The sequence below is a fragment of the Abramis brama genome, assembly GCF_963993115.1.
Source record: "Abramis brama genome assembly, chromosome: 24".
Taxonomy (NCBI): domain Eukaryota; kingdom Metazoa; phylum Chordata; class Actinopteri; order Cypriniformes; family Leuciscidae; genus Abramis; species Abramis brama.
Genome location: NC_139986.1, coordinates 20,570,465 through 20,595,309, shown reverse-complemented (window position 1 = coordinate 20,595,309; position 24,845 = coordinate 20,570,465). Strand labels below are relative to the sequence as shown.

Here is a 24,845-nt window from a genome sequence, read left to right as displayed (position 1 = left end):
GCTGCACAGAAACACACAACTCTTGACCCCGGTGTAAGTCCAGGTGAGCGGCAATCTCACTGGAGGCGGCTTGGATCTCGCCGCTCACCGGTAAGATCAAACTGAGGGTGTCTTTCCTGTTCAAAAGTCCAGGAAAGCAGCCCTTTAGGTCAGCCATTAGTCTGATAAATTAGTCACACTGATTCAGATGGATCCGGCTGTTCACTTCCACTACATTAGCAAAAGCCCAGCAGCCGAAGGGTAAAAAAAAAAAAGCTTAGTCGGACCCCATTCCACACCCAGTGCCAGATCGAGCGGGGAGTGTTTGGACTTCCCTACCTGATCCGCAAGCTTCCCGAGCCTGTGAGGCTACAACAGCCAGTGAGCAGATGAGAGACAGGGAGAGAGTGAGGAAAGAGGAAAACGGGGTAAAGATTTGTGGATGTGACAAAGAAAAGGAATAAATGAAATAATATAAAAGGATGATATAAGAACAATGTGGGGCAAAAGAACCAAAAACACAACATGCAGAGTGTCAAAATAATAATAAGAGAAGATTTTATTGGTTGTTTATTATTTTTCCCCACTTGTTGACATTAGCTGACAGAAAAAAAAAAAAAAAAAGGAAATGTATTATTTATATATTACTACTTATATTTAAACGTACAGTATGGAATTTTTCGCCACTAGGGGTCGCTAACCTCTTTACAATAACAAAGGCGTAGTTTGATGACGCAACACATGCTAAGAATTATGGATGTTGTCGTCAACGTCAAGCCGGCCGATCTAATAATGCTAAGAGACAGCTATCAGCTCCAAACGCGACACGAGTCCCGCGGATATAAAAGGAATACGGACATTTCATTCTACCGAACTACACGCAGAATTACTACTCACAGGTCAGTTTATTAGACAAATTAAAAACATTGATTAGTTTTATGTAAATGTGCTCACCTGTTTAATAAGTACATGTAGGAGCGGTCGAAGTCTCGAACGTGGAGCTCTCGTTTGTATACTGTCTATGGGAGCTCTAGGCATCTCGAAAACACCGCGCTGATATTGATTCTCGTTTTAGTTCTCCTTTTTTATCCAAAGTCTGCTTGCCATGGTCCATAATGTTTGAACGAAACAACAGCGTGCAAATAGACATTGCGAACTCCACAGTTGTCTGCGTCTGTCGCTTTGGTTAATCAGAGGGCTCTGCTCATAGCTCTGGTTACCATGGCAGTACGAGCGGAAACCAGGGACAACGCGGATATGACGCCATTGACTGCGACAAAACGGAAATAAAGAAACGTGCCGTGTCTAAAAATTAAATTAAAATTTCTCCTGGTTTGAAAGTTGTTGGAAACAGTCGGGATAATGTAAGTACACAACTAAAAAAAATATATAACGTAGATATAGTGATTTTTGCTAATTTTAAAGCAAAAAAGTTACATATTGTGCCTTTAAATATAACAATCAATATCTAATATTATTAAGTAGTAATATATAAATATATATATGTTTGTTATCAGCTGATGTCACCAAGGCTGAGTTTTTATTATAATAGATTATATAATATTAAATAATAAAATTATAGTTACATGTCATGTTATACAATAATATGGGAAGATTTTGTGGTTCATTTTGACTTTATTTGAACTTAAGTCCTCTCAAAGTCTAATTTCTGCTGCCCAAGTTTACCTATCCGTTTCAGTGCATCCCTGTATTTATTCCCAAATTTTTTTCCCGAAGGCTGGATAGTGCTCTCACCTAATTTATATTGAATGGTAAACCTGCTAGAATTAATAAAAGTCTTCTACAGCGTCCTAAGCCACTGGGCGGAATGTCTTAGCCTAATTTTCAATGTTAATATTGGGCTTCAAATATTCACCCTATACTGCACTGGCTCTATGAAGATCCCGGGGCTGATGAAAACCTACTTGTAAGATCTACACTTAAAATTTGGAAGCAGGGGAGATGTCATTTTGGCTGTCAAACTATGTCCCCTAAGTCCCCTATTCATTCTAATCATGTTTTTAATCCCTCAATAATTGATAAATCTTTTACATCTTGGCAGGCTAATGGCATTAGGGAAATTAATGACTTATATTATGAGGGGGCTTTCTGTTCATTTCAGCAGATGTGTGAGCAGTTTAATATCCCTAAGAATATTTTTTTTCCGTTACCTACAAATTCGTGATTTTATACGTAAAATGTTTCCTCAGTTTCCTGCTCCACCTCCCTGCTCTCCATTTGATCATTTATTGGAGGACCCTCCAAGATTGAAAGGCACTATATCGACATTATAATGTAAAATTTTGGCCCCTCTTAATTCATCCCTCTCTCATATAAAAGTTTTATGGGAAGATGATTTAGATATTGTTATTTTGGATGAGGATTGGGAAAAGTCTTGTGCAGAATACACAAATCGTCAGTTTGCGCAAGACATGGGCTTCTGCAGTGCAAAATTGTGCACCGTATACACTGGACAAAACTGAAACTATCCAAGCACTTCCAGCATATAGATCCTGCTTGTGATCACTGTAGCTTTACCCCAGCCTCTCATGCACATATGTTTTGGTTCTGTACAAAGCTTAGGAGCTTCTGGGTCACTATCTTCTGTTTTTTTTAGGTAGATTGATCTCCCCTTGCCCACTGATAGCTATTTTTGGAATCACTTCTGAATCATATAATCTTACAAAGATACATTCTGATTGTACAGCTTTTCTCATGCTCTTAGCCAAACGATTAATATTGCTGAGATGGAAGGATCGTAGGCCTCCAACTCCAACACAATGGATTCGAGATGTCCTCTTTTTCTTAAAGTTAGAAAAAATTAAACACACTATAAGAGGCTCGTCCCACCAGTTTAATAAAGCTTGGGACCCTTTAAGCAATATGCGAGGGAACCTTTTATTGTCTGACCTAGACTGAATTTTATTTCCAGCATTTATTTTCTGTTAAATTATCTTTAATCATGCGTTTGACTGCACTTTAATTGTATTGTAAAGCCACACTTTTTTTTCTCTGTCTTTGGGTATTATTATTTAAGATGATTTTGTCTTTAAGATGATTTCTGCTTTGTTTTCTTTGTTGTAATATTGTCTTGAAACTCATAAAGTATATATATATATATATATATATATATAAAAGTATTTTTTAATTTCTGTCCATCCCACAATATATGATAACTTATGATAACTTAAGAGTATCTTATGATTTAATAGACATAAGGCTCCTAAATGTACAATAATTAATCTTTCTAGTATGTAACATCTGTAGTATGAAAAAGTTTTGTGGTGTTTTTTGCTTGGAAACAAAAAATAATCCAAAAATATTCATGAAAGCAGGTGGGTGGAAGTTAAAACAGCTCTTATTGCTAAATAAACTCCAGAGTTCACAGCGGAGTCTTACAATAAGAAAGTAAATAAATAAATACATAAATGGGCATGAAATGCTGATTATCATTTATTTTATTATATTATATACACTACTGTTTACAAGTTTGGGGTCAGGAAGGTTTTAAAAGTCTCTTATGCTCACCAAGGCTGCATTTATTTGATCAGAAATACAGTAAAAACAGTAATATTGAGAAATATAATTACAATTTAAAATAACTTTTCTTATTTTAAAATGTAATTTATTCCTGTGATGGCTACGCTGAATTTTCAGCATCATTACTCCAGTCTTCAGTGTCACATGATCCTTTAGAAATCATTCTAATATGATGATTTGCTACTCTTTTCAGGATTATTTTATGAATAGAAAGTCCAAAAGAATAGCATTTATTTAAACAGAAATATTTTGTAACATTTAATCAACATAATGTGTCGTTGCTGTATAAAGGTATTATTTTTTTTCACCAAAAATCATACTGACCCCAAACTTTTGAATGGTGGTGTATGTGTCTGGGCCAATGGTTGATAATTTAGTTTAGCAGTCACTATACAAAAGTATTTGACCACAGAATGCTGCGACTGACTAATCAGAATCAAGTATTCTAAAGAGCCGTATAATATCCCATCATCATACTGTCAATTGGCCACTCTACTCAGCAGCAGCTTCGGAAAACCCCATATCAGATGACTAGTACTATTTTTGACATTACCTGCTATATGTTTACTTAAGTGGTGACCTGGTTTTACCTCTACAACATAATGACATCCTATAATGCTGTGTTACTCTCACTCAGAACACAAAACTAAAGTCACAGTGAAATCCTCTCGGCAAACTCCGAACACTAATCCCGGCTGCAGTCGGCTTGCTAAAACAACGCTGGGACTGGGATTACGGCAGAATCTCTGCCTCGTGTATTCTGGTCAGCAGCAGATTAAGGTCTGGCGTGCTTTCAGCGGCCACGTGCGCAGTCAGGCACAACTAACCTGCAGGCAGATGGCCAGGTTGACTCTACACCCAAAGGAAGTGCTGACGGCTCGCGGGTGCAGGCCCAGGTCTTTAAAGAGTTTGGAGAAGGACTGGGTGAGGGCTATCCTGGGCCTCTCCTCAGCGACCACCACACACGTCCTCACGCGAGACAGGTCAAGTCCACGGGACTGAAGAAAGAGAGAGAGAGATCGACCTTTAAATTTGATCAAGTGTAGCTAAAACAACAAGAACATTTATAATAAAAAAAACCCACTTCAAATCAACATGGAACAGTATTTTGCACAACATTTAACTTCTGTAATGTGACATTTCCTAAATAAAGTAGTACAGGATTAGATTGTGGATGTTCTGCTAATTATTTTGGTTGATTTTACCCTTAATGACATCAACTTAATATATTATAACATTTAACATATATAAAAAATATAATACATAATATATAAATATATAGATTTTAAATATATTATTTTAATATTAATTATTTTTATTTAAATGTAATAATGATTCTTTCCTAATAGCTGATGTCACAAAGGCTGTCTTATTATTATAATAGATGATATATTACTTTAATCCTACTAAAAAAATAATAATAATATTTTGACCAAACTTAATATTCAGAAGGAAACAACGCACAGGATTGATTGTACTTATTAGGACTGGACTGTGGATGTTATGCTAATATGACATTATTGGTTGATATGATACTGCATTGTTGACATCAGCTGATAAAATTATTATTTATATATTACTTATATTTTAAATAATAATGTATTATTATACTTATTATTAATGTATCATTAATACATTTTAAATATAACCATTTTCAATTATTCTTTCTTATCAGTTGATGTCAAGGATGTGTCATTATCATGAATTCAATACATAATATTCATAATCATAACTATAAATCAACCAATATAATTAATATAATATAATATAATATGATATAATATAATCAGTGTACATCTAATGTTTTTCTTTAGTCTTTATTTAAAGAATAACTGAAGATGGCAGGAAGACAAGTCTGGGTACGAGAAAACATTTTCCCAGTTCTACCTCATTATACCAAAAAATGTCTTTCGGCCGGGACTCATTTTTCCTCCTCATTGATTGTCGTGATGTTAATGAACCTTACTCCGGTCCAGACTGCGGTTAGTAACTATGGCAATCTCAATGACTAAATCAGAGTAAATAAAACCAAGATTTTACAAGACAGGCTCGCCAGGAGGCACGGGCGGCCTTTCCTTCACTAACTCAGAACAGACGTTAATTACACAGTCACACCTCCTGAACACAGAACACTCACACACGCAAGGCCACCAACAATCGCCTTCTGTCACTGCAGCAAATATAACATGAAATCTAACGAAAAATGATTTAGTGCTTCCTCAAGAAGGAAAGGAAGCGAAAGATTGACACTTTAGAGAGAATCAGGTACCTTGAGGGATTCTGTCTGCAGGCCCAAGCCCTTGGTGCAAAGCTCCATGACGGAGTACGAACAGAACGTGTCTCTGACCCGGAACTGACTGACAGCCAGCAGCCACAGAGCGGGGTTCACCTCCAGCTCGGACGGGGGAATCAAGATGGACTGATGCCCTGAATACACACTTCATCCAGTAGGAAGAGACAGAGGAGAACGCAACGTTACCACCACACAACACAAGAGCAGAGGAACCTGCTCACCCTGACAAATAAGACACATCGGGAAAACAACACATCAGTCAAGCGAGACAGGAGCTGAGTACACTTTACGCTAGAAAAGACACAGCACAGCATAAAAACACACACACACACACACTTGTGTGAACGCAGCACAAAACGAAGATTTTTCAAGGCAGCAGTCAACTGAGAAACTGGTTCAGTACTTGTGTGGCTCATCAGTGTGCAGAGTGTTAAAAAATACTCTGATGGTAAATTGTACATGGATGATTGAATTGTTAGATATCCAAAAAATTCAAAGAATTGTTCTGAATTGTGAAACTTTAAAAGCAAGAATGTGGAGCTTGAAGTTTTGTTAAGGCAATATTTATTCTTCTATATAAAAATCTGCTATTTGAGTTACACAAGTTGGAAATTGGATATAACTTTACACAGACAAGATTATTAAGTTATTAAAACCATTTTTACACAAGTCTTGTAAATGAGTTCAAAAGAATTTAAAAAATCATTGGCAATTAAAATTCTATAAAACTAAAATATATAACAAAATAAATATATAATGAAGAAATAATAAAAAATTCACCTATATACTTTCATTCAAACTGTTTTTACAAACTGAGGCATATGGAAATTATTTTCTGCGTAGACTGAATATTGAAACCTGACCATTCCTTCAAAATAAACAATATTGCAGACACAGTGTGCATGAGTTCATAAAGATGCATTGTTTCAAGTATGAATCTTGTTTTTCAAATTGTAAATTCAGGCATGAACGTGGTGGTCTCTCACCTGCAGAGGCACCAGAGGACAAATCCGAGGCCACAGTATGGATCCAGGCAGATGGCCACCTCACGAGAGGGATACAACTCACACTGGAGCTTTATAGAGCGGCAAAAGGCACTGGTGGCTGTGTGGGACATCTGAGATGATGTATAAAAAGATTCCATTATTTTTTTGTTATTACATAAAAAAATGATTATATACATACAGAATAGTCGGCTTAAATGCATTTATCATGATTGTGCTTTATTTTATTCATAAAGCCAATTCACACCGCACAGACAAACGGCAACAAACACCAACAAGCAAGTTGGCAGTTGGATTTAGAATTTTATGAAAAATAACTTTCATGTTCACACTGCCCCAACAGACACCATCAAACACTGATTGAACATGTTCAGTCGGGTGAAAACAAACCCTGACCAATGCCAACAGAGGTCGACAGGGGTAACACACTGATCAGACAAAACCCAACAAACGTGTTTGCCTGTGCGGAGTGGACTGGCCTATAATGAGACCATGAGGAATGATGAGTTATTTTTTGAGGAATGCAACTGGGCTGCCATGTTTGAAGTGGAAATGCTATCAAACATAAAAGTGTAGTGTTATATAGGATTTTCAGGGGGCTGAAAAGATCAGTTCTTGGTCAAAGGACTGAAGAACTACACAATACTGGGTGGTCGCCGCAAACACTCATGGCTCCTATGACAAAAGAGCAGTGGTCTGTTCAAAACCTGGTTTTCATCTCTTAACAATGAAACAAAAAAGTTCCTCTGCACACATGACACCTGATCTCACCTATTGTAAACTGAGAGGGTTTTCAAACGTTTTCTTTCCGGGGTTTTTTGTATTGGAGAAGTAAAGAGCAGGGGTTTTTCATTTCACACAAAACAAGAGAATAAAATACTTACCTTTACTCCTGCAAGCATCCCTGTAGTGGAGACGCTGAAGTCCAAGTAAGCCAGCGTGTCTGGATTGGAGGGTTTGTAGAGCTGAGGGGGCTTCTTCTTTGGCAGATCATCTTGAAAACATGTTAGATATTAAATGAATGTTCATTTAGATTTTACATTTTTTGAAGAAGCCATCTGACCTTTGACCCACTCTCACCTGTGTCCAGAACAGGAGGCCACGACCTGACGTCCACTGCGGCAGACGCCTCCTTCGACTTCAGGAGCTTGGATATGATCTGTGAGGTCATCACACATGCTGATCGGCTCACCTGAACACAAATTCATAAATTAGCGTTATTTGTTTTTTCCTTCACAATTCATAAACTAGATATGGTAGGATCTCAGGTCAACACTCACCTCCACAATCATTTTCACAGTGGGCAGGGTGGTGGCGATGTTCTGGGGATGTGGTGGTCTCACTGTGATTGGTACACAGCCGGCATACAGGCATCCGTAAAAGGCAGCAATCAGATCTATACCTGTAAATTATAAACACATATTCATATATGTGTGGCATTTGTGTAGATTTTTTATCCTAGATAAGAGGTCTCAAACTATCGGACAAGATAGTTTCATATGGCCATTCAAATATCAAGCATAATAGAAGACCTGTTATGCCCTTTTACAAAGTCTTGATTTTGTTTTTGAGTCTATTAGAATAGGTATTCATGCTTCAATGTTCAAATAACACATTCTTTTTCACATATTTTACATTGTTGCAGCATCTCTCTTCCCAGTCTGTCAGCAATATTCTGTTTAGTTCCTGTCTCTATGAAGACCTTCCTTTCAAAAAGCGTGCTCTGATTGGTCAGTTGAATCAGTGTGTTTTGATTGGTCAAGCACTTTGTGCATTTTTGAAAATATCATGGCCCTTACCATAACTGTGAGTTTTAACACAGTACGAACGCAACTCAACCAGGCCTCTCCCTATTTATACGTGTATGTTCCCAGAATAAAACTCAACACTACAATCGTGCGCATTGATATAGAGATTAACTCCCTTTGGAGTGGACTTTGTGCTTTGTAACTTTGCAATACACATTAAAGAAAGCTGAAAATGTAAAAAAGCACAATACACCCTCTTTAAATAAATTTTGACGATTATATCAAAGCCAGACTGGAATGTTTCTGGGTGGCCTACTTCGGACATTGTCAGGGAATATAATCTTAGTCATATTTACTGCGATCATTTGAGACCCCTGGTTTAGAGTATGATAATAATGTGAATATAGTGGGACTGATCACAGATTTAGAGCTGTAGATTTGTAACTGATGGTGTCGTACCAGGTGGGTACACCAGCGCAACGTGATCACCGTCCTGCAGGTGGCCTCGCTCCATCAACATGGTTGCTATCTTCTCCGCCCGCTTATGCAACTGAAGACACGTCAGTGAGCTCAGGACTGTTCCCTGCATTCACACACATACACAAACATGTCAACGATACAGTTTCCTCACAGTTCTCAACTCAGGATGAGTTATCACAACTTTTCTATGGAGGGCATGTGGTGTTCAAAATAGCTTGCGATGACAAATGGTTGCAGTTTTAGTTTATATAAAAAACGTATCCCTTGCAAACCAGGCCAAAATCATTTATGATTCCAATTCCTGCTCCCTAGAGGGGGGAAATGGTGCAGAAACTGAGATATTTCTTTCTTCTTCTTTATTACCTCATGCACAGAAGAATTTAGCACCAGAATGGTAGTGGTGATATTTAATAAAAAGTGGTTTTCTTTAATAAAAAATAAACAAAATGCAAAAAACAATCAAATAAATACTTTTTTTTTTAAAGTAAAACATGCAATATATATATATATATATATATATATATATATATATACATACATACAGTACCAGTCAAAAGTTTGGAAACTACTATTTTTAATGCTTTTGAAAGAAGTCTCTTATGCTCATCAAGCCTGCAGTTAAAAAAAAACAAAAAACAAAAAACAGTAATATTATGAAATATTATTACAATTTAAAATAATGGTTCTCTTTTTTAATATACTTTAAAATGTAATTTATTTTTGTGATGCAAAGCTGAATTTTCATCAGCAAGTACTCCAGTCTTTGGTGTCTTATGATCCTTCAGAAATCATTCTAATATGATAATTTGATACTCGGTTATTATCAATGATGGAAACAGTTGTGCTGTTTAATATATTTTTTTGGAATACTTTTTTCAGGATTCATTGATGAGTAAAACGTTAACAGCATTTATTCATAAAAACAGCATTTATTCAAAATAAAAACATTTCTAACAATATAAATCGTTACCATCACCTTTTATCAATTTAACGCATTCTTGTTGAATTAAAGTACTAATTTCTTTAAAAAAAATAGTTATTGTTCCCAAATTTTGGAACGGTAGTGTATATTGTTACAAAAGATTTCTATTCTAAATAAATACAGTTATTTTTAACTTTTTATTCATCAAATAATCCTGAAAAAAGTATCTCAGGTTATAAAAAAATATTAAGCAGCACAACTGTTTCCAACATTGATCATAAATCAGCATATTAGAATGATTTCTGAAGGATCATAAGACACCAAAGACTGGAGTACTTGCTGATGAAAATTCAGCTTTGCATCACAAAAATAAATTACATTTTAAAGTATATTAAAAAAGAGAACCATTATTTTAAATTGTAATAATATTTCATAATATTACTGTTTTTTTTGTTTTTGTTTTGTTTTTAACTGCAGGCTTGATGAGCATAAGAGACTTCTTTCAAAAGCATTAAAAATAGTAGTGTTTCCAAACTTTTGACTGGTACTGTATATATATATATATATATATATATATATGTGCAACCTTCGGTCAGCATAAAGGACTTCTTTCAAAAACATTAAAAAAAACTGTATTGACCCCAAACTTTTGAACAGTAGAGTATGTACAGTATCTTACTTATAACATGTCATACCCTTGAGCTGAGGAGGGTGAAGAGCACATGATCCGGGGTGGTCTGGGCTCTCCACTGCAACACCTCAGACAGGAAGAGGAACTATGGGTGGAAAAAGGAAGCCTGTGATGATTATTACAAAATCCAAGATATTTAAGGGAGATTACATGATATTCCCAAAACCTGATTATCATCAAATCAGAAAATATTAATACACAAGTCATTAAAATGTTCACATACGAGTAGGACAAACAGGTGGGTGTTAACAAGTTTAATAAACCTGATTCAATCTATTGTTTTGCCAAATGCAATATTATTAAAGAGACATGACATTTGACTGTAACTGTTAAAACAAAGGATGCTTTTTTTGCAATTAGCAAGACCTGTTAAAGTCATTAGTAAGCGGTGCTGGTGTTATCTTAAGGTTGCAAGTGAATGCAGTCATGTGTTACCTCATCTCCCAGTGTTATTCACACATTGGATCGCATTCCTCCTCTTAAAAGCATGAAATAAAACTATTTTCATTCACTCAGCGGGCCTGATTTTCATAGGTATGAATGGATAGAAGCAATGAAAAAACAACAAACACAAGCTATGCGGAGTAAAAATGGAAAACAGTCATGTACGGCTGTGACTCCTTAAGCGGCGCAGATGGCGGAGGTCACATTTGTTGGTGTCAGACAGAGCATACCCATGCAGGGCTGGAAGGGTGTGAAGGAATGAGCGAAAGAGAGAGGATGAGGAAGGCATGCAAGAGACAGCAGCCAACAACTGTTGCAGCACTGTGTATGTGTGTGCATATTTAAGCCTGTGCACATGTTTGTTCGAATGTGTGTGAGCATATGTGGTTCGTGTGTGAGGCCGACAGCTGTGCTGCGGTGTATGAGTGTGTTAAGGTTATGGTGTTGTGCACAGCAGACAGGCTGACGGAATAATGGTTGCCATCTTTCAGCCTGAGAGGGCAGTGTAATGGATTGTATTCGCGTTGAGGTGGTTGACTGACAGCACAGCAAAACCAAAGACATCAACTCAATACTAACAGCACAAAAAACAACCCAACCAGCCCTCCCAAACAGAGCCCAGTGTGCAATACTCATTCTAATGGAGTACTCGGTTTTCCACAAAAACAGCTTTTTTTAAATCCTTACTAAAAAAAAAAAAAAAAAAGAGAGAACGTTTTAGAAGCATAAAACTGTCAAGTTCTGGTTTGGTGACAAAATGTTTTAACAGTTTCCCAGAATGCTGTCTGTAGGGGTTGGGTTTAAAACGACTCTGGCTGAGAGGAAGAGGTCTGACAAGCCGTCAGGGGTCAGTTCCCCTACCACAAATCCAGTTGGGATAATTACTGCATGCCACACAGTGTCCAAAATGAATGCTCGGCGAGCGCCAAATGTGTGTAATAAGTTGGCCGGTAACTTTATAAGAGGCTGCAACTTGTTTAAGTCGAATTGTAATATTGATCATCTGACTCCTGCTGATGTAAGTGACACAAGTGATTCAAATCCACACCAGCTATTAAATACAAAACATCTGTTGCGAATCACCCATCGTCAAACAACTTGGAAAATTTACCATCAGAGGTTTAATTAAGAGGCCTAAAGTTATCCATGTGTTGACACGTGTGGAATATTCCAAACATTAAGCCACCAAAATGAAAACACAGGGAATAAAATCCCAATCTGTCTTCAAGTTTGTGACAGATGCAGGAGAATGAATCATCTCATATATTTCATGCTGAGAAAATGACCAGAGGAAAAAAAACAGTTTGTAAAAAAAAAATTAAAAGAAAAAAAATATGCATGTGCTTTTTGCATTGTATTCTTTATTTTTATTACCTTTATTGTAATAAAAATGATTTATTTGATTACTTTTTATTACACACACACACATATATATATATATATATATATTTTTTTTTTAAAGAAAACGTAACAAAAGATAAATTGTAATATATAAAAAATGTTTTTTTTATCATTATTTATTCATACACATTTTAAATCAGTAAAACTGCAAAGATATATAAGTACACACACACACACACACACACACATAAGAATTGGAACTACATATTTAATTAAAAAAAATATTTGAATGAATATGCAAAATATAGTTTTTTTAACTGGTAAATATTCTAATACGCATTTTTTGACTCAGATGCTTCATCTCATCTAAAAGCAATTATAAAGCATCCCGAGGCAGTTTAATGTATTGCAACGCTGGCATTAAAGGGATACTCCACCGTTTTTTCATATTAAACTATGTTATTCCCTTAACTAAGACGAGTTGATACATACCTCTCTCGTCTCAGTGCGTGCACTCAATCGCTCTAGCGCGTGGCGAAACTTTGTTAGCACTTAGCTTAGCCCAGTTCATTCAATATGGGCCAAGCAGAGAAGCTACCAAACACCTCCACGTTTTCCCTATTTAAATACAGTTACTCGCGTAGTGTAACTCGACCTAGGACGGTGACACAAAACAAAACGTTGCGCTTTTCTAAGCGTGTAAAATGGATAACTATATTGTATGGCGGAATACCATAGCAAGTGCTTGTAAGCACTTCGACTTGGCGCAGTAATATCTTCACTCGTGAAAAATCCTCTCACCGGCCCCCGCTCCCTCTAGTGAAGATATTACTGCGCCAAGTCGAAGTGCTTACAAGCACTTGCTATGGTATTCCGCTTAGAATATTTACACGCTTAGAAAAGCGCAACGTTTTGTTTTGTGTCACCGTCCTAGGTCGAGTTACACTACGCGAGTAACTGTATTTAAATAGGGAAAACGTGGAGGTGTTTGGTAGCTTCTCTGCTTGGCCCATATTGAATGAACTGGGCTAAGCTAAGTGCTAACAAAGTTTCGCCGCGCGCTAGAGCGATTGAGTGCACGCACTGAGACGAGAGAGGTATGTATCAACTCGTCTTAGTTAAGGGAATAACATAGTTTAATATGAAAAAATGGTGGAGTATCCCTTTAAAGACAAATATATGCCAATTTATGTGCATATTCTTGGCTGGATGGGACTGGATGGTTTGCTGGAGGTGAGGAATGAATGAAAGGGGAGGGAGAGTGAATGGAGTGGCAGATGAAAATCGAGGCCCCATGGTACCACACACACACCTTTCTTGCCTGATCATTGTCTTCGATCTGGCCCAGATCTCTGCCACTGGCCTGAGCGATCCTCTTCCCTGAGACCAGGTTTCCAACCATCACAGAGGCGGGTCCAATCTCTGCAGGACCGAGCAGAGGAAGCACATCACAAACAAGCAGACAACACACACACACACACACAATTTCTGGCACTTCTAATTTCGTACGACATCTAAGGTGACCTTGCCGCAGACAGACCTGGCTGTTTCTGTCTGGGTTTTGGCAGGTTAGTGACGCAGGTGTGAGGGCACATTAGGACGTTACAGGGATGCAGGGAGCCTTCCAAAAACAGCTGCTTGGTCTCCGACAGGTGGATCCCTCCCAGCGGAGTCTTGGGAAGGGTGTTAGCGGGCACCAAAGCCAAACAAAACACCCCCACGTTGTGGATGCTGTCTATCGCCTGCAGAAAGAAACGCATTCGATTGTCAGGTGAGGTTTAAAAATAGACTTCGTAAGAAGCCGAGAAGAGGCTGCCAGCTGAGATCTGATGCAGCCGCTGACCTTTACCGATGCCTTGGGGAGAACCAAATTACCAAACAGGAATTCAGGAAGTGGAAGGAAAAAATACCATATTTGCAAGATTAATGACCTACAACAAAAGAGTGGAATGGGTGGGTGGAAGTGAAGGCCAACCTCCGTGCCTGAATGCATCTTGTTATTTTTACATGCCGGTAAGGACTCGTAAAGTGCTGACAGAAAGTACACAAGTCAGCAATAGCGCGATATCTAATTCAGTTTGGATGGTGACTGGGGTTACGCAGCGATTAAGGTGACTCCCGCCAGACTGGATGGGAATAGCAAGTCGCCGCTGCCCGAATCGATCGGCAAGGGTGTGTATAAAAAGGACAAATACCTGCAGTACACGGCTCATCCACTGGAAGCTGTCCTCCTCTGTGGAGTCCGGCCGCTGCTCGGCTACGACCACAATTCTCTCGTCATGCAGGACCGTCACAGAAAATACCGCTATCCTGAAGATGGAGATACAGACAGGAGATATCAGACCGGCCCCTAAAACATCTCGAACCAGGAACTAGTGGCCAGAATCGAATTTAATTTAACATTATTAAAATTAATATTAAAAAAAAATATTAATAATAATAATTGTAATATTAATAATTACATTTACATTTATTCATTCTTATTATAACAATTAATACAAAAAATAGTAATAGTTAATAATTATAATGATTACAATAATGAATTAGAATTAATTCAAATCACAAAACATAGCTGAAGTGATAAACAGCAGAATTTAATTAAAACATTTATTTTAAAACTTCAAAAATGTAAAGTGTTGCAAAAGGATTTTAGGGCATCTGTGAGTAATTTTTTTCATTACATTTGAATTATATTTTATTTTGTGTTTTTACTTTAATTTTAGTTTAGGTCATTTTGGTGTTTTGCCATTTTTTTTTATATGTCAATATAGTTTTTATTAAGGATGAGTTTATTTAGTTTTAGTTACACTACGTATAATCATAATGCTTGAATCTGATTGGTTGAGGAACGTTCTAAGTTGTGCAATTATTTTCAGGGAAACACGGCTAAAGTAGTTCCAGGCAGGTCCTGACCACATTACAGATCCACTTTGCAAAATGATTTCAGTTATTTCAAAGGTTCTTACAGCCTACAACAGCAAAAGAACCAAAACCCACGATGACACTGACCAAACAAATAAATATAGTGAATAATAGGATAAAAACAACAAAATATGGCTATGTTTTTGCCACAAAATTAAGTTTTATTATGTACGGAAAGCACATACTCAAACGCGCACACATACAGTACAGACACACACTCGCACAGAAACGTGTTGTCAGCGCTGCTCTGATGATTTTATCAGTAAAAAAGTTTAGCAACTTGAAAGATACATGACATTTACTGGTACATGACAGGTAATAACGCCGCTGTTCTTGGAGTAGACAAACTTACAGTTTCGCTATTAGTAGAGACGCTGCTGACGAACACTGTTCAGAGACGTACAGACTCTGGTAATTCACACACGCTTAATCTCTCTCTCTCTCTCTCTCTCTCTCTAATAACTGCATTAGTCTGCTATCTATGGCTCAAGCCTCTGTTACTTGCTCTAAAATGACGTTTGTAACTCCGCTTTTTGTCGTGGCCGCATTACCGCATTACTGCATTAGGTGTGCATTATTTTCGAATAAATCAACGACCCATTGTCAATTATTCCTTACTTATTTTAGTACTTCAACTTAAACTAAACGAAAATGAGAATTGTTGCCTTGGCAACTAGCTAATTAACAAAGTAACAAAATAAACAATGTTTATTTTGTTTCAAGTAATGAAAATGTATTTTTATGGCTTGACGCACTATATTATATTATTACTGTAACACATCTGATTTACCACACTGCATAAAGCTTTAAGAAAACTGATGAACAAAACCTGAGGTAATTTCACAGAGGCAACTGAAACAGAACAACTCCACCACAACACGCAGAGCACACGCTCTTGCCGCCCCAGCAGGTGTTAAATCCATTTAATTTGCACTCAGCATGTCCAAAGCAAACAAGCTCATGCGCTATATATACACCACACGGTCTTTGATGACCAAGAAGAATATGCTATGTTTGTTTGTTTTTAATGTGTTCTCACCTGCCCCTGTACACAAACTTCATGGGCTCCACCGCTAGCGCTGTGGCAACAATATCGTCTGCGTTGTGTCTCCGTCCACTCACCACCATCAGACCATCCATCTTTCCAGACACGAACACCAGCCCACCCGGGCCTATGAAACCCAGCAGCCCTGTACGAGTGAAGGGGTACTCGCTGATAGGAGCCCCAGAGCTGCTCATGGGAAAAACCTGACAGCAAACAAAACAAAAGACAAAAATTAAGATCAAACTATACATTTGTACATTTAATACAGCATACAAATGTGGAAGTTCACTCTATGGCTATGGAGTAGAGGTGTGCACGACCATGGGATCCGACACAACACTGTGGCGCAGGACAAGTGTGGAGTGTGCTCAGTGTGGATACGTGAGGGAAGATACTGATATGTGCGTGAGAATCGGGAGAAAGAAATGACTCGTGGGCTCCCACAAAATATAATTATCTAATAACAACAGCATGTAGAAGTCTGTCACTGGAGATCTGAAGTGTCATGTCTGTGGAAATTGGAAAAAAATAGCCTAGAGACAATGGAACTAGACAGAATCCAACAAGGACCGGGAGTGAATCCACAGTGACTACGTTTACATGCAGCCAATAACCCGTTCAAAACCGGGATATTAGCAATAACCCGGTCGCGCACGGCCATGTAAATGCCGGCAAAAACCCGGATATGCTCATATCCCAGTTTTTAAAAACCCGAATATGATCCCTGGGGTACCCCTTTTCTAACCCGAATATTTGGTCATGTAAACGCGTAATCGGCATATCCCCATCAAAAGGAACATTGATTTGTGTTCTGCGCATGTTCTATTCGCAAGGAATCTTGGTCTTTTGAGTAGAGACGGCGCATACAAAAACCCGCGTGCAGTATACCGGAAGTAAACAAGTAGAGGTAAACATGACGAGACACAGCACAGCACCACACTTTTGGAGCGAGGAGGAAAGTGCAAACAAAGGCGATCGCTATCTGCCCCGAACTATTCATTATCCGCGTACTGCTGCTGTTGTTGTTGTCTTTGGATACAGGAAGAAGAATCGGAAATGACGCATATTGCATCTTAAGGCTGTCCGTACGTCCAGACGCTAACCGTGCGTCGCCGTTTACATCGGGATATTGCCAATTGATTACAAATTCCATGTATACAGGAGTAACTCTCTCTGCTCACGCATGTAAACGGGTTATTCCGAATGTTTCAGAAACCCAAATAGTGACCTTAACCCGACCATAACCCGAATATTGACAGCTTGTAAACGTAGTCATAGACCTTTTCCTACGGGCTTTTGTGGGCGGGAGTGGGACAAAATGTGAAAGTTTAGGGCGGAACGGGATAAAATATAACATATTGTTTCAGTTAGCTACTTGTGGTAGCGGGATTGAAAAATCCATCATGTGTAGACCTCTATTATAGAGTCACTTCTCCCCCATTTAACATTACAGTGAAATGATAACTGATTGGTTGAAAATTTAAACTTTACATTTAGATTTAAACTTGTGGACTTAATGTAGGCTCGACAGATTTACAGTACTAAATGACAGAAATCTAGAAAGATTAGCTACAAATACCCAGATATTTGCCACATATCACTGACTGAGTCCAAAATGCATTTCAATGATCTGCCATTATTTTATTTGGAGGAAAGGGTGAAGTTTAATGGCTAAAAAACAATTAAATTAAGTCTATGAAATTCTTTTGAGAAAATAGGCACCAAAATGGTTTTGGATAGTGAATATTTTTTACTTTTGTGTCATTTGGTCACACAATTTTTTCACCTCAGAGTAAAAAATCAAAATTGAGACTTTTTTTTGTAATTGTGTAAAACTTTATAGTGTATCTCACTATATTATACCGTATTAATATGTATCTCACAATTGTGAATTTATATATTATAATTGCGACTTTCTATCTCAGTTGCGACTTCATTTCTGATTGCAACTTTATATCTTACAATTGCGATTTTATATCTCACAGTTGGGACTTTATATTTCACAACTGAAATTTTATTTCTCACTGTTATATCTCACAATTTTGGCTTTATATCTTACAAGTGGGACTTTTTATCACAAATTTGTGACTGTTATTTGTAATTGCAACTTTATATCTCATAGCATGACATTATATCTCACATATTTTCATTCTAATATCTCACAATCACCTGTTTTATTTTTATACTCTGTGAGGTGAAATCAGGCTTCAGATATCAGACTTCATGTGAAAATGCTCTACTCATTATTTCCAAGCAATTTAACAAACAAACCAAAGAAAAGACTCTGATCGGAGCATTTTAACATCAGTTCAAGCAGAGGTCTAGGGATTGTTGGAAGGAGAATCTACAGCCAAATCGATCTCGCTCTGATAGGACACAAACCTCAAAGGTGTTTTTTGTCATGCCCGAAAGCCCATAATATGACATTCCCGTGGCGATGGAACACACACACAGCTCTCCGATCTCATCTGTTCGGCACAGCTGAGGAACTCCCTCTGGTTTGACCACACACATCAGAGCTGCACATACACAACATCAATAAACAGATTACACACTTTATGAAGCAGTAAATACAGCACACAGAGAGAGGCGTACACATTACACAACGCCCGTCTTTGATGGCTCTTCTTTAATGCTAAACATACAACAATATTTACATAGGCACATTCAAGACTTTCTCAGAACCATCTGTGCATGTACATATGTGTACCTCCTGGCATTACAGTGCCCACGTCCTGTACGGTGAGTACTGACAGGCGCTCCTCTGAGTCCACTCTGATGACACCGTAGCTCAGACCCTGCATAGACAGAACTCCTCGACCCGGCGGCTGGTTACTGTCATCTGTAGGCCTAAAACGAGAAATAAAATGCAAGATCAGAGCAATAATGGAATAATGCAATGTAACTTGTTTTGATGGACAACCCTAAGCCCCACCCACATATAATGTCCTCTGAAAGACACTTGTCTGAGCTAACAGATATGTTTGGCAAAGTACAGCAGGCTTTATTTGAGCAAAATACATAAAACAGGGTGTGCTGGAAATAATAGCTCTGTTCCAAAACCTAGTGTGCTGCTTTGCTGTCTCCACACTACATAGGGTGCCTACTAAGGGACCTTACAAGAAACGGATGAACTTGGAACTTGGGATTGGTTCCAACAGCATTTGATTCGCCATTCTATTTTTTAAATTAGTAGTTTCGAATATAATGTAAGTATATTTATAATCAACATTTCTTGCATCTTGAGTGATTTTTTCCCCCACAGAGCCTCAGGGATTGCCTCTGTAAAGGACATTCAGTCAAAATTTAGAACACCTTAGAATGTGACTTTTTTTCCCCAAACAACCGTCGTGTCGGGTGTGTGCATAATGTCTAACTCTTTAAAAAGCTGTCTAAGTTTTGGAACAGAGCAAAAGTGCAGAAATGTTGGACCAATCATCTAGAGCTCTGAAATGAAAATGAGAACGAGGAAGGAAATTATTACCAGAGTGAGAAATATTCTGTGAACCACATTGCCCAAACCAAATGAGTGCAAAGGGTGAAAAATGAGGTTACTACTAGTTTGCTCAGTAAATCCACTAATGACAATGACGTAACTTCTTTGATGACAAAAACAGCGGAATTACGTTTTGTTGGTTGCCATTGAAATAACTTTTTCCTCTGACTTCACTATAAGGTTAAGTTTTCTTCTATGACACCAGGCTCTTTTATTAGCTTTCAATTCGTTTCACTTTTTGTTCAAATTCATACAAGCTGTTCTCATCCTCAAATTTGTCATGAGAGAGAGAGAAGGTCTGTTAAAACGTCCAGCGATGGAGTTAATCCTGTGGAATGAAAACCATATGCTCTGAGTTCTGTCACGAGTTTGATTCGGTCACAAAGCAAAGATGTCAGGACTATTCAGGGCTGTAATTATGGAGGCAGCCTAAAAAAAACATTATTTTCTTGTAAATGGTTTTGGAAAATTGCATTGAAGACATACACAGACTTCGGTAAAGCTCTCTCGATGAACCATTAACTTCAATCTGTCTGTCTAACCAACAGGAAAATGTTTGTGTCCATATTTCCATCTTTTTTCAGAATCTTTTGGAATACGAAACTCATAATAGGGACAGAAAGATCTAAATGTTCTGGAAGGAAGTTTACAGGGTGAGTGAGCGGTCAATGTGTCAGCACTCCTCTCACCTCCTGATGGCCACGGTTAGGGCTTCAGCTGAGCTGGCACATGGACAGATGACCTCTGGACGTAGACCTTTACTCTGGAAGACATTGAGGAACGCGTCACATGATGAGATGGACCCTGCAGAGAAAGGAAGAGAACATTACGTACTATAATACGAGGCCTATCTCATATAACATTTTAAACAGTTCATACTTTTAGAAGTATCCTAACATTGTAGGGTACAATGGGAACAGAGCTCTTAAAGGGAGAGTTCACTAAAAAACATCCAGTTTAAAGGGGCCATATCATATAGTATTGTAGTATTTCAGTTTTCCTCCTGAAGACCACTTATGCTAGTTTTTTTTGCACCAAAAAGTTTTCCATTACCAGCCTTAGAATTAAACAGATTGAAGCTTTGAAGATTGAAGAACAGATTGTACCTTTACGATTTCTATATGTAAATAACTTCTATTGTGATTGTTTATATTTTGTCTACCCAATGGGTAAAATTACAGAATACATCTGGGTGTTCATGTTTTAATGTAATACTTCATGTTAAAGCAAAATAAATAAATGTAAATTTTATATATATAAAATTATATATATATATATATATATATATATATATATATATATATATATATATATATATATATATATATATATGATATTTTTCATTAAAACAATTAGTGATAAAAAAATAGGCTTTATTTTCTTTTTTTTTACATATATTTTCACATTTTTTCTTCTGAATATTATTATTTATTTATTTTTGTCCATCAATAGCCATGGTCATGAACTTGTGGCTCACCAGGTTTCTCACCATTTACCAGTATATGATCATAAAAAACTTCACATCACTAGAGATCAGTTTCCTTTCTTTTACAGCCTACAGAAGTTAATAAAAAGTAAATTCATGATAATATTTAAAGATGTTTTGACCAATTTGCAGTGCTGTGCACAACATCAATTAATGTTATGTTTTGATGGCTACGTTCACTGTTTGAAAATGACAACTTTATTTACTCATGGTATGGACCTAAATAAAGTTATTGTTATTGAAATGTTATTGAAAAATATATATTTTTAGTAAAACAGTAAGGTAAAAAAAAAAAAAAAGGTTATAATATATAAAGGTTATATAAAAGTTCTATAGCCTTTTCTTTTTTTTCCGCTTGAATTGAAATATGAGTTTTTGTGAGATTCACCCAAATGTTCTTTGACTGGAAAGGAATCCTTGTGTTACACATTTTCAGCTATGTCTACACAGTACATCAATCCATTAATCTCAAAACACCAAGAAAAAACCTCGTATGACCCCTTAAAACCATTTTACTTCTTGAATATTCCATCAGAAACACATCGACTGTAGGGGCATTTACATTGGCATTTGAACGAAACAGGCAGCAGAAGAATGTAATGTCCTTCAGTGTGTCCATTTGTGTATTATGTGTCTGTATACGTCAGGAAAATGGCTTCTGGGCATCATCTATCCTGACTCATCTCTTCTGTGAGTTATAATCCCAGAGGGCATATATGAGTGCATACATTTATATTACACACTTATGAATGATGCTTTTAGCTTTTTTCAGGTTGCTGGGTATGTAAACAGCTACTTAAACCTCAGTTTGTTTCCAGTCAGAGGAGTATTTCAAGAAACAAACAGGTGTGAGAGGAAGGTTAAAGGTGGAAGGGAAAGGAAGAGTTAATAAAAGGAGAGAAAGAGAGAAAGCTCACATGGGTTGGATCCGTCCGCCACCACCAGCATGCGCAGGGAGCTCAGGTTGATGTCTCTCTGATCTCGGTGAGCAACTAGAGCCCAGTGCATATCCCTGGACTTGACACAAGCCACTTTACCTACACACAAACACACATATTTACTATGCAAATCACAGGAATGGCCATATTAGACACGTACAAAACTGTATCAAAGAGCATTGTCACGTAAATATGACTAATTCACAAAACATGAGCAGAACAAATTTCTGAGTAAACCTTTAAATGGTCCAATGAGGGTTTTTACAACTGATTCATTCTGAAATTTTTCCCGTTCATGTTTCATGAAAAGCTACTAGTAAGATTAAAGATTAAGACTGAAGTCTATTTATATCAAGTCTAAGCACAAAAATATATACATTTCAAAACAAAACAATGCATACACATATTCCTCAACATAAAGTCCAAAAAAAAAAAAAAAAGTGGTCAAAAGTGATTCTCAGAGGGAATATTTGTTTTTAATGACCCTTCAAGTTCGATTAAATCATCAAAATATGAGGAAAATATTTAATATTTTTTAAACGTATGAGGGAAGAACATAATACTAAACTTGGTTAAGGTATTTAAAAAAACAAAAAAAAAAACTTGGCTATAGGTTTTACTATGCAAAAAAAAAAAAGTATTGAAAAACAAATAGTTCACAGGAAACCGCATATAGTACATTGACTACAACATAATCAGTTATTAATATTTTGTTGATTCTGTCTTGTTTTTGCATGTGTTTATAATTTCTTTGTATGACTGCCTGGCTAAAAATGATGTACGCACAATTTGTGTAATAATATGTTGTTATAAGGACTTGGAGTAAACATTTTTGGTGATCAAAATTAGTCATATCTGACCGGGTGTAAATAGTTTTAGTGTAAAAAAATAAAATAAAATAAAAAGTCTGACAGACCTTTATATTGACACACTTTCTGGATCCAGGAAAGGGGGTTGACTTTCATCAGTGAGTATGGGATGCTGATTACATGCATCATGTTCATAACACTCTGGGGAAACAGAAAGTGACTTATTATCACCCTGAATGTGTAACATATGATCTATTGTTTACATGATTTTTTCCAGAAGTTATGACTTACAGTTAGGATTCCATGCCACAAACCCACATCCTTTTTAAAATCCAATACATTCACTATGATTTCAGCTGAAAGACAAAAAGAGAAGATAGATTTACAATATTATTGTCTGAGAAGGACCAGGGACTGACCTAGAGGTACAATATGGTGTGTGTGTGTGTTCTTGTGGGACTCACCCTCTGTGTATCCACAAGACTGCGTTAGGGCCTGGCAGTGTGTAAGAAGTGCAATCCGTGTCACTGTCACGCCCAAAACACTCCCATCTTTACAGGTCTTATACTGTAAAACAATAAACAGTGTCATACAGGGTAATCATTAACAACAATTAATGCATCAAATCCCTTTACAAACACAGTTTGCATGGCCGATAACGCACTACTGTAAGAGTGAATGTAAAGATACCTGTGTAGAACTTGTCCAAGTCATACTGTATTTCAACTTTTAGGACAATTTCATGACATCTTCCCCACAATTCTTCTTTGTTTTCAATTCTTTTTAGACATTTAACTTTGAGGTTTTTATTATTTTCATTAGATTCTCATTACTGTAATACGTTAAATTACAGTAGTATAACGTCACATTTTTTTTTTTATTTTTTTTTTACTTTTAATAATGCTTTTTTCATACTATATAATCAAAAAATTTGCTAATTGATAAAGGTAATTGGAGAAAATGTGCTCATTTTAATAATAATACATTTTCCACATTATCTATATAAAAATGAGCAGTAATTATAAATGGGTAAAAATGTGCTTTATTGAATAATATATTTTTTAGAATTGTAATAATACTTTTTTCATCTTATGTATATAAAAAATTGCTATCTTTGTGATAATAAAAAAAAAAAAAAAAACTTTTTTAAAAGTTTTTCTTAACTTTTAATAATCTTACTTTCATATTACATAATTAATGAAATTTTTTGCTTTACAGTAATAAGAATTGAGGGGAAAATGTGCTGTATTGTCATAAAGATTGTGTTACCAAAATCTTAATGGTCCAATAAAGGCTTAGTTTCCTTTAAGTAAAATATAATTTCATATTTTTCTTTTGATTTTAGAAGTGAAGTGTCTTCTTCTGTACATGTTTGTCATACTGTACTGAAAAGGCGTGCAGTAAAACAGAAATCAAACATCGGCCCAGCACCGTGGACATCTGACACCCAGCCACTTTGCACAGACTCTCAGATTTCTGGGATCTGGTGAGGAACATTGAGACAGCTCACTCAAAAAATGGTTCAGTAACATGAGACCAGCCCCACTCCATCAACCAGCATCTCCTACAAGAGTCCCGATTCACAATTAAACAAACATTAATCATTTATCATCCATTATCCAGCGACTCTCTAATGGAGGCAGCTGTGCCCGGCATGCTGATAGGAAATATTGATTTCTGTGGCTCGAGACATAGAATATCTACCAA

At 36.9% G+C, this 24,845-nt stretch overlaps 1 protein-coding gene across 10 annotated transcripts in view; it reads right to left on the bottom strand.

The window, feature by feature from the left end:
• dip2ca (disco-interacting protein 2 homolog Ca) overlaps positions 1-24,845 on the bottom strand; it is a 103,482-nt gene that overhangs the window by 6,101 nt on the left and 72,536 nt on the right. For 3 of the 10 annotated variants that reach the window (XM_084102972.1, XM_084102980.1, XM_084102976.1), the window contains 20 exons: positions 23,603-23,705; positions 23,430-23,494; positions 23,246-23,339; positions 22,309-22,428; positions 20,595-20,709; positions 19,120-19,259; positions 18,792-18,928; positions 16,404-16,612; positions 14,638-14,752; positions 13,983-14,184; positions 13,755-13,864; positions 10,662-10,742; positions 9,024-9,147; positions 8,097-8,218; positions 7,897-8,008; positions 7,701-7,810; positions 6,799-6,929; positions 5,789-5,957; positions 4,347-4,517; positions 319-348 (listed from right to left, as the gene is read on the bottom strand). In XM_084102972.1, coding sequence (XP_083959098.1) covers positions 319-348; positions 4,347-4,517; positions 5,789-5,957; positions 6,799-6,929; positions 7,701-7,810; positions 7,897-8,008; positions 8,097-8,218; positions 9,024-9,147; positions 10,662-10,742; positions 13,755-13,864; positions 13,983-14,184; positions 14,638-14,752; positions 16,404-16,612; positions 18,792-18,928; positions 19,120-19,259; positions 20,595-20,709; positions 22,309-22,428; positions 23,246-23,339; positions 23,430-23,494; positions 23,603-23,705 — 2,460 coding nt within the window. The remainder of the gene's footprint in view (positions 1-318; positions 349-4,346; positions 4,518-5,788; positions 5,958-6,798; positions 6,930-7,700; positions 7,811-7,896; positions 8,009-8,096; positions 8,219-9,023; positions 9,148-10,661; positions 10,743-13,754; positions 13,865-13,982; positions 14,185-14,637; positions 14,753-16,403; positions 16,613-18,791; positions 18,929-19,119; positions 19,260-20,594; positions 20,710-22,308; positions 22,429-23,245; positions 23,340-23,429; positions 23,495-23,602; positions 23,706-24,845) is intronic. The other 7 variants (XM_084102981.1, XM_084102975.1, XM_084102979.1 and 4 more) reach the window with 3 other exon arrangements.